The sequence below is a fragment of the Acinonyx jubatus genome, chromosome C1 (genome assembly GCF_027475565.1).
Source record: "Acinonyx jubatus isolate Ajub_Pintada_27869175 chromosome C1, VMU_Ajub_asm_v1.0, whole genome shotgun sequence".
NCBI classification, from domain to species: Eukaryota; Metazoa; Chordata; class Mammalia; order Carnivora; family Felidae; genus Acinonyx; species Acinonyx jubatus.
Window position 1 is genome coordinate 55223182 of NC_069381.1, and position 10328 is coordinate 55233509.

General features: G+C 43.8%; 1 protein-coding gene across 1 annotated transcript; it reads left to right on the forward strand.

Moving 5' to 3' along the window:
• Positions 1-5977: 5977 nt before the first annotated feature.
• GADD45A (growth arrest and DNA damage inducible alpha) lies at positions 5978-9276 on the forward strand. The gene is made up of 4 exons (XM_027058904.2): positions 5978-6265; positions 6803-6904; positions 7136-7373; positions 8509-9276. The coding sequence occupies exons 1-4, from the start codon at positions 6222-6224 to the stop codon at positions 8620-8622; spliced, it is 498 nt and encodes a 165-aa protein (XP_026914705.1). The 5' UTR covers positions 5978-6221; the 3' UTR covers positions 8623-9276.
• Positions 9277-10328: the final 1052 nt, after the last annotated feature.

Here is a 10328-nt window from a genome sequence, read left to right on the forward strand (position 1 = left end):
GTTGAGGAAGTATGTAGAAGAATATAAAATGCAGATAAGGGTGCACAAGCCTCTGTAATTAAAAAATACAACCAATAAAAACAGCATTCAATCAAGACATCTTCCTTTCCAATATATAAGAAGAGACTAAAAGTTTATTTATAGCTTTATGTTCTAGTTCATCAATTACATCTTTGAATCTGGACAACTTTTATTCCTTCAACAGTGTCTGACTCAATGTTTATTGAGGGTCCACTCTGTGCCAGGCACTATTTTAACCACCTAGAGATCAACCAGTGAACAAAACAAATCCTACTGCATTGAATTTGTACTGAGGGAGTAGAGTGGGCTGAGGGGGTAGCCAGATGATAGACAACATATAGAAGTAAAAATATGTTAGAAAGTGACCAATGATATAGTTTGTTAAAGAGAGAAGGAACAGGGTTTAGGAGATCAGTAATGCTGGGTATTGCAACTTAAGTAGAGTGGTCAGGTCAGGCCTCATTAAGAAGGGGACTTGAAGGGCGTGAGCAAGGTGGTTATCAGGAGAAAGAATATTCTAGGCAAGCAGGAAGTACAAAGGCCCTGAGACAAAAGGAAAGTCAGTGTGCCTAGAGAGGGATGAGCATGGGAGAGAGTAGTAAAAGATGAGGTTGGCGTAGGGATCTGATATATTTTTTTAATAGTAACTTTATTGAGATATAATTCACATTCCATATAATTCACCCTACATGCGCTATTCAGTGGTTTTTAAGATATTAACAGGGTTCTGCAACTAGCACTACCATCAATATTAGAACATTTTCATCATAGTGAACAGATTTTATAGGTTCTTTTAAGCCATGGTAAGCATTTTGGCTTTTACTCTCAGTGAAAAGAGGATCTATCATAAGTTTGGGTCAGAGAACCGACTGGGACTTGACCTGCTCTTTATAGAATCACTTTGGCTGCTGGAGGTGAGCAGAGGAAGGGCAAAAGCAGAGAGAGAGATCAGTTGTTGCAGTGATCCAGGTGGGAGATGATGGTGGTGGTGGTGGCAGCCCTGAGAAATTGTTGAATTATTTTACGTTTTGGGGCGCCTGGGTGGCACAGTCGGTTAAGCATCCGACTTCAGCCAGGTCACGATCTCGCGGTCCGTGAGTTCGAGCCCCGCGTCAGGCTCTGGGCTGATGGCTCAGAGCCTGGAGCCTGTTTCCAATTCTGTGTCTCCCTCTCTCTCTGCCCCTCGCCCGTTCATGCTCTGTCTCTCTCTGTCCCAAAAATAAATAAACGTTGAAAAAAAAAATTTTTTTTTTAAATTATTTTACGTTTTGAGGTAAGCTGATAGGATTTGCTGATGGAGCGGATGTGGGTTGTGAAGGAAAGAAGTCAAGGATGACACCATGATGTGGAGGCTGAAAAATGGGAGGGATTGACCTATAGGAGAACAATCAGAAGGTCAACTTTGTCATTTTAAGTTTGAGATGCTTATCGTATATTAAGACAGAGATGATGAGTAAGCCTGAAGTTCAAGAATGATGAGTGACCATATTGGAAGTATATTTGGGAGTCATCAGCATATAAATGTTTAAAGCCAAGGATGAAGTCACCAAAAGAGTGAGTGTAGACAGAGAAGAGAAGAGGTCCAAGGACTAAACTGTTAAGACATAGGAAGAAGCAAACTTTGCAATGAAGTAGATGGGTGAAAAGAATGACCTCTTCTCTTTCAGAGATAAAAAATTCAGAAACCTATTCAAGAACAAATTACCATTGGCCAATTACCACCTCAGACCACCTACCTCCCTCACCACTGATTAGTCTACCATTCAGAGACATTCACAGAGAGACAATTCCTACTATAATAGAAGCCTTCTGACATACACATGACTCAGTGGGGAGTTGAGGAATGGGGTGAGGGGGTCATTGAAAAATGTCCCAGTGAGTCTCTTCATTTGACACCTCATCTCGCTGGCTCCTGCATGGCTGGTGAAATGTGAACAGCTGATGGCAACACAAGATGGTTGGCATAAGGCTCAAAACGACAGAATGACTCTAATTCCATGTATATTAATAACTGAAGAGAATTTGCACAGGGTAAGGATTTGTTGAACACACAACAAGAAGGCATTAAGGGGATTGTATTAGGTTTTGATGCTTTGTAACCAATTACCCCAAACTTAGTGATCTAAAACAACATTCATTTATTATTTCACAGTTTCTACAGGCCAGAAGTTCAGGCATGGCTCAGTTTGGTTCTCTTCTCAGAGAGAAGGCTAAACCAGGCTAAAATCAGTGTTACCCGGGACTACATTCTCATCTGAAGGATCGACTAGGGATGGATCCGTTTCTAAACTCGCTCAGGTTGCAGGCAAACTTAGTGACCTTGCCACTGTAGAATTTGTGAAAATGTGCTTCTTCAAAGCCAGTGATGGAGAGTCTTTGACGCTCCTAGCCTGTCTTTAGAGAAAACCTAGGCCCTCTCCTAAGGGGCAACCTGATTAAGTCAGGCCAACTTAGCATAATCTCCCTTTCCATTAATTCAGAGCCAATTGATTAGGGCCTTAATTACATCTGCTAAATCCTTTCACCTTTACCTTAGAATGTAATATAATCATGGATGTGACGCCCAACACCATTGCCATATTCAACTGGTTAGAAGCAAGGCATAGGTTCTGCCCACACTCAAGGGAAGAGGATTATATAGACCTCTAAACCAAGGGAGTTAAAGATCATTGAGGTCATCTTAGAATTTGCCTACCACAGTGATGGCCCAAGAAGCTAAACATTTATTTAAACTTGTTAAATTCAAATTTGTTAAATTCAAATGAAAATATTGCTCTAAAAAACACATTTTTAGGTGACAATAATTTTGTCTGAATAATCTTCTCTGGGGAAGAAACTGAAGAAAATTCACAGCCTGCCTTTAGAAACCAGTTTCACTAGACTTATATCAGTTTATATCAGACAACTTATGATTTTTAATAAAAAAATATAATAGTTACATAGTTATACATATATAACTATGTCATAGCCTAATTGATCTCCTTTAATACAAACAATGATCCAATACTGCAATAGCAAGCATCATCTTTCTTTCAGATGTTAAAGGATTGACTAAGCTCTAAAGAGAAAGATTATCATTCTACACTATGAACTAATAGTAGGAAAATATGTATGATAAAAGTGAAGAAAATATGAAAAAGACTGTAAACATACAAAGTAGGTAGTGATACTAAAATAATTTAACAATTCTTGAGTACATAGTTTCATCCAATTTCCGAATATAACCATTTGGCATCCTTACAAATATTATTACAGGTCATTCCAGTCCTGTGCAGTTGAAGAACTCGGGGCTATTTGGGGTAGTTTTTAAAATGACTTCACATATTAGAGTTATTTTAAACAATACATATACATACATTTTCTGTACCAATCTAGGGAAATTCCTCCGATCTATCATTGGATAGCAACTTCCCCCGGGACTAATAAGTGTTGTGAAATAAATAATCTGTGATCATCTGAAAATATAACTGTAATCCAACTGTAGTGAAATGGGAGCTTCTACTCTCAGCCACGAGGACCAACTTGGAAGATAATCACTGATGAAACACTCTAGGTAGACTCAGCAATGAGATGAAATTATGTAACATATCTGAGTCAGAAAGTATGACAAATGAATATTTTTGAATACTGGAAGGCTAGGTTTCTGTCACAGAGAACAACCCCACAATGCTTGAACAAATCAGTTTCCCATGAAGCCAAATATAGCATGCAGTAGAGTTTTTGAGTGAGGAACTAGGCCTATATAGTTGACTTGGGTGGGGCATTATTAGGGCCGTGGTTCATTTGAATTGGCATAAACAATACACGGGTTCCACCATCCTACAGCTTCCGTTCAGATGACTAAAGTCATGGGACTTTCAGCATAGCTAGCTGATGACAGTGCACACTATTTTGTCCCAAAATCCAGTCCAAGCATGGGCATACCAATTAAATGGCAAGCAATTTAAAGGCAAAGGACCAGGAATTGCATTGTTCTTGGTATATAGTATGACATCAAAGAAACTTTTTTGAATTAAAGTTAAATGTATAGTATCTTAGAGAAAATTCATGCACTGAACAGGACTGCAGCATCCTGAGATCTCGATCAACTGTCAGATTCTATTCAACTCCATAAACATTGACTGTTCTTCTAATAAATGCAGAAATTGTGTGAGATGCTGAGAACACTAAGTTCATGAAGTCACAGTCCCTGCTATCAACAAATTCCCTAAATCTTTGTCAGCTTGCTGTGATCACACTTTCTTCCAAAGAACCTCTAAGAAATACCTAGTGGATAGAACCTTGGAGTTCCACAGAACTCAGTTCAACAATTTCCAAATGATGAGTCAGGCCATATTGTGTGTTTCACCTTTTGTTTGCAAAACTGCAAGTTTTTCAGCACCTACCTAAATTTCAATGTTAAGGAATTCTTTAACAAAGGCATCACATGTTTGGATTTAGGCATAGATACGAAATACACAAGCATCCTTGGGTAAATTATGTATTGGCCATAACCATTCCTTTACTCAAACATTGCCCCTTGCTGACAATGCAGTTAGGAATTCAGTGCAAAATGTCAGCTCAAATAAATGAACCAGAAAACCAACATATCACTTTTCCACAAAATTAAAATTAAGAGAGCTGGACAATATTTTGTCTACAATGATACAAACATGCAGGTGCAAAAACTCCTATGTACCTTTGCAAAAAATTAATCTTTGGCTATCCAGAGACCTTAATAATGCAGGCTGTTTTGAATGAGAGCATATGGGAGGCATTTTCACTTTTGGTGACTTCAATAGGTTTAAAACATGTTTTTGCATTTATTGCATATACTCATAAAACAAAGGAAAGAATTTTCAACTTACTAAGTCAAAGTCTATACACTAAAGTTTGCTTTTCAAAAATGTGTAACTACTGCTTGTTTTCCACCCACAGATTGCCATGATCTCAAAGGTGAAATTTTAGCATATGACTAAAAGATCCTATAGCTGCAGCTTCATGATTCAGCATCTAACATCAATAATTCACAGTGAGATCATAGGCTCTCTGTGGAAGGTAGTGACATATTTGCCTTATGAAAGGAAGCTTAGGGCATATTGAGAGTATTTTGAATTTAGACTTGTGTGGGTGTCAGGAATTTGTCTCCTAGCTGGTGCCTGTGCAGGAGGATTCTCCTTTGGGAAAAGCTCTCTTGAGAAAGGTGAATTTGGGTTGTAAGGCTAGGATACACACATGTGGTAACGAGCTCCTCCTGAACACGGTTTTCCAGAGTTACCCTGGGCAGGTGGGAAGCCTTTCTGTGGAAAAGATTCCAACTTGGTTCCCTGCCATCACCAAACACAAAACTGTTGATTTTTCTTTTTTGAGCTTCCAACCCTTGCAACCTTCCAAAAATAAATCAAACCAGCCATCAGGGCACCGAAATAATACTACTACTAATAAGCAGCTTTGCCTAGACTTACATAAACAACACTTCTGAGGTAAACTTTGCCCCAGAGGTCTGAAACACTCTTTTTATGTAACCTGCTTACTAATAATTACTAGACTTGGGTGCATTAACCCTGGAAATAGATTTTAATAACAACCCCTAAAAACAAAAGACATGAAACGACCAAAAAAAAAAAAAAAAAGAATGCACTAACTAGAAAAACACTTGGCAGCCTGCTCCAGACTCAATTGGAAGACACGCCCCTCCCGCCCGGCCTTTGCAAAGGGCCCCCCACCCGCCTACGGGCCCCTCCAACAGGCTAAGAGAGTCCGCTCCGGACCCCGCCCTCCCCTGTCCCTGCACCGCCCTCGGCCCTGAGCTCGCCTTCCGCGTGGCTCCACCCCCTTCCGCTTCTCTCCCCACGGTTCCAGGAGCTGGGGTCAAATTGTCAGAGCAGGCTGATTTGCATAACCCAATGGCTGTGCGTATGCAAATGAGGCTGGTGGTGGTTGGCTGGAGGTTGGCAGGATAACTCGGGCGAGCGGGGCCTTTGTCCTTCAGTGGCTGTGAGGCAGCTGCCCCGTCGGAGTCGCGGCCCGTGGCGAGGCGAGGGGGCCGGGAGCGGGCGAGCAAGTGGGGCGAGAGGGACAGACGGACGGACGGACCGCGCGGTGGCAGCGGGAGCTGGAAGAGCCTGTGAGGGAGTGCAGAGAGCAGGCGCCCAAGCGCCCACCGTGGCAGGAGCAGTCCGCACGCCGCGCTCTCTCTGAGGGGGATTTGCAGTTGCAATATGACTTTGGAGGAATTCTCGGCTGGAGAGCAGAAGACCGAAAGGTAAGGCGGCCGGAGTCTCTCCCTGAACTCTTTTCGCCCACTGCGTGCACCCCATTGCGGCCCCTCTGGGCAAGGTTTGGCGGGGAGCGACCGGTTAAAAGTTTGCAGAGGGCACCTCCCGTCCGTCTCGCTCCGGGGGCCTTCCCCGAGGCGTCCGTGGACGGAAGGAGCGTGCCCCCAAACCCGGCCGAGCCCTCCAGGCCTTTGCAAAAGGCAGAAGGGACTGTCCCTGCCGGTGCCGCTCCTGCGGCTGGCAGCCTGTGGCTGCGCCCAGCGCCGGGGACTGGCAGCGCCCTCGGGGGAGGGTGGCGGGTGGCCCTCTCGGGGTTTTTCGCAGGCCACCCGGCCTCTGGGCGTGTGAGGGTTCACTGGGGGTGACAGGGCCGGGGTGGGGGGGGGGCTTTGGGTTTGCAGAAAGCGGAGCGGCGCGGTGGCGCACGAACTCGGGAGGGAGAGTCGCGGTGCAGGGCGAAGGGGCGGCGATGGCCCCGAAGGGACCGGGGCTGACGGGACCCCTTTGCTCTCCCTCACGTGTAGGATGGATAAGGTGGGGGATGCCCTCGAGGAAGTGCTCAGCAAAGCCCTGAGTCAGCGCACCATCACCGTCGGGGTGTACGAGGCGGCCAAGCTGCTCAACGTGTAAGTGGGGCCCTCGCGAGTCCCTCGTGGCACCCCCTTCTCTCCCCAGCCCCGTCGGAGGCGACCTCGCTGAGCGCCCCCCCGCCCTGCAGCGCAGCTTCCTGCGGCTTCCCACCTGCCCCACGGGCAGCGGGCAGGACGGGGCCGACCCCGGGACCCGGGCGGGTATTGCGGGCGTCCACGAGGACGGGTGGTGTCTCTGCGCTCACCCGCCCCTCCCGCTGCCCTCAGCGACCCGGATAACGTGGTGCTGTGCCTGCTGGCGGCGGACGAGGACGACGACAGGGATGTGGCTCTGCAGATCCACTTCACCCTGATCCAGGCGTTCTGCTGCGAGAACGACATCAACATCCTGCGCGTCAGCAACCCGGGCCGACTGGCTGAGCTCCTGCTCCTGGAGACCGACGCAAGCCCAGCAGCGAGCGAGGGCGCCGAGCAGCCCCCGGACCTGCACTGCGTCCTGGTGACGGTAAGCGAGAGGGGGGCTGCTGGCCGACTGGAGTGAAGAGTTCTGGAGGGGAGTGAGCGAGGGTTCAGAGTCGCCTGACTGCAGATCTGGAATGAGGGGGAGAGCAAGAGCGTGGCTGCTTTTGCCCCATTAGAGAGTGTGGCTGGACTTTCGGCCGAGATGTGCTAGTTTCATCATCAGGATTTTCTCTGGTACAGAACATGTCTAAGCACGTTGGAGGCTGCCAGCAGCGGAAGAGATCCTTGTGAGTCAGCATTGTCAGCCCAGCTACTCCCTACCTACATCTGCACTACCTCCCGTGACTAATTCCTTTAGTAGGGCAGATTAGATAAAGCCAAATAAATTCCTGGCTCACCCTCATTAAGGAGTCAGCTTCATTCGCCGCCACTCAGAGTTAAAAATAGAAATGGTGTAGGAGACAGACCTTATTAATTCCCTAGAAATACTTGAAGAGGGTAGAGTGGGAATTTTTTCTCTGCAATCTTACATTTTTTTTAATGGGCCTTTTTTCCCTGGTAAAAACCTTTGGTAGGTAGAGAACTTGTGTTTTCAGAGGTAATATGATAGCTTTGTCTTTTACATTTTACTCTTTTTGACTGGTCTAGTTAAGTGGCAGCCTAACCATTTTGGTACTCTTGAAAATTACTACTCCTCTCCTGTCTTTGGAGAGGTATAACAGGTAGCATTTCTAGTTAACTGCTATGCAGCTTTCATCCATTGCACACACAGCATGGAAATATTCCTCAGAGTTGTTTTCACTCAGGTCTCTTCCACAGTACAACTTTGGTAGGACAAACCTGTGAATGATAATGTCATGCAAAACTAAATAAATATGCTCTCGTGCAAAACTAAATAAATACCATACATATATATATATATATATATATAATGGGTCAGAGGGTTGCATGCATTCAAACTTTGCAGAGTATGGTTTAGTGGAGAATTACCCTTAATGATTTTGCAGGAAACCAACTACCTAGAAGAAAGCTTATTTTTTATGGTTGTAACTGGTCTCTATGTCACACAGCCAAAGTATAGAACGTTCAGGTTGTCTTCCTCTTAAAATGATTGTAATTATTAGCAAATGCTGATTTTTTTTTAAATGGTGAATTTATTTTTCTCAATTTGTTTCCAGAATCCACATTCATCGCAGTGGAAGGATCCTGCCTTAAGTCAACTTATTTGTTTTTGCCGGGAAAGTCGCTACATGGATCAGTGGGTTCCAGTGATTAATCTCCCCGAACGGTGATGGCATCTGAATGAAAATAACTGAACCAAATTGCACTGAAGTTTTGAAATACCTTTGTAGTTACTCAAGCAGTTACTCCCCACACTGATGCAAGGATTACAGAAACTGATGTCAAGGGGCTGAGTGAGTTCAACTACATGTTCCGAGGGCCCGGAGATAGATGACTTTGCAGATGGAAAGAGGTGAAAATGAAGAAGGAAGCTGTGTTGAAACAAATACAAGTCAAAAGGAACAAAAATTACAAAGAACCACGCAGGAAGGAAAACAAACTATGTATTAATTTAGAATGGTTGAGTTACATTTAAATAAACCAAATGCGCTTTGTTAAAGTTCAAATGTGCGGCAGTAGTTTGGGTATTTTTGGTTTATGTGCCCTCAAGTAAAAGAAAAACAGAAAGGGTTGATCCTATTTTAAAACCATATTTTATTGTATTTTGATGAGATGTTAAATTCTCAAAGTTTTATTATAAATTGTACTAAGTTATTTTATGACATGAGAAGTTATTTATGCTATAAATTTTTTGAAACACAATACCTACAATAAACTGGTATGGAATAATTGCATCATTTCTTAATGTGTGCTTTTGTTTCTTTTAACTTGGAATGTATTTTAAATAAGTTTTATATGGAAAAATTAAAACCCTTATGAAATCATATATATAGTATATGTGTGTATCTCTATATATAGATAGATCTCTGGTGTGTGTGTGTGTGTGTATTTTTTTCCACTTTTAAACATTTGAGCTGGATGTGGCATAGTTTTATTTTTTATTCTTTATTTAACAGACATTTTACTAGGGCCCTACCCTATCTACATGGTGTCAAAAGTCAGAAAACCAAAGGTGATTTAAGAGGAGTTGGGGGTCGCAGTTAGGGAAAAGGTGTTAGAGACTATACTTGCAAAACCTGAGTAGTTACAGTTCAGTGATATTAATGTTATAAGAAGACTATATGCAAAATACTAAGGAAGCAGAAAGGTGAAAGTGATCGAAGTTAACCTGCAAGACCAGGGAAGGTTTTATTGGGGAGACAGCAAGTTATGTGGGTCTTAAAACACAAGTGTCACTTCCCCAGCTAGGATGCTGTTGGCAGCGACACTAGTTTGTGCAAAGGTGTGGAGCCCTGAAAGACCAAACCCTGTTCAGGGAACAAAGAGTGATTGTGTGTGCGCCTCTGGTGTAGAAAAGAAAAAGGAGAGATAAGGTTGAAAAAGTAGGTGGGGATTAGGCCCAGACTATGAAGGCCATTCTGTTTCACCCTCAGGCATTTGGGCTTCCTTCTATAAACTTTGGGGATTCAGCAGAGGCCTTCACACAGGGAGTGACGTGATCAGTGTTCTAGGAAGATAACACCGGGGACTGTGAAAGGGGTTATTGGGATAAGAGGCTGTAGGTAATGCCAACCAGGAAGTGACCGTACCAGTCCAAGGCTGTGCATTTTGCAGAACCATATTTAAGGAATAGGGAAGTGGCCTGGCAAAGATTTCTGGTGCCCTTATTCTCTCCAGAGCTGTATGTTTTCCAGCTGAGCATTTCTGCTATGGTTTTGAGGGGTCTGGTTAAGTTAGATGGGGCAGATGGAAGAAGAGAACAAAATAAATGAAAGCCTTCAGCAGAACAATCGTCTCTTAGTTGGAACAGTCACTTGATAATTAACTGCAACAATCTCCTGTAGGTATAGCCAAAGAAAGCAAAAATGCTTACTGA

Coding starts and splice junctions, on each gene's coding strand:
- GADD45A (XM_027058904.2), top strand. CDS start 6,222: ATGACTTTGGAGGAATTCTCGGCTGGAGAGCAGAAGACCGAAAG. Junction 6,266..6,802: donor GGAGAGCAGAAGACCGAAAG/GTAAGGCGGCCG, acceptor CCTCACGTGTAG/GATGGATAAGGTGGGGGATG. Junction 7,374..8,508: donor TGCACTGCGTCCTGGTGACG/GTAAGCGAGAGG, acceptor ATTTGTTTCCAG/AATCCACATTCATCGCAGTG.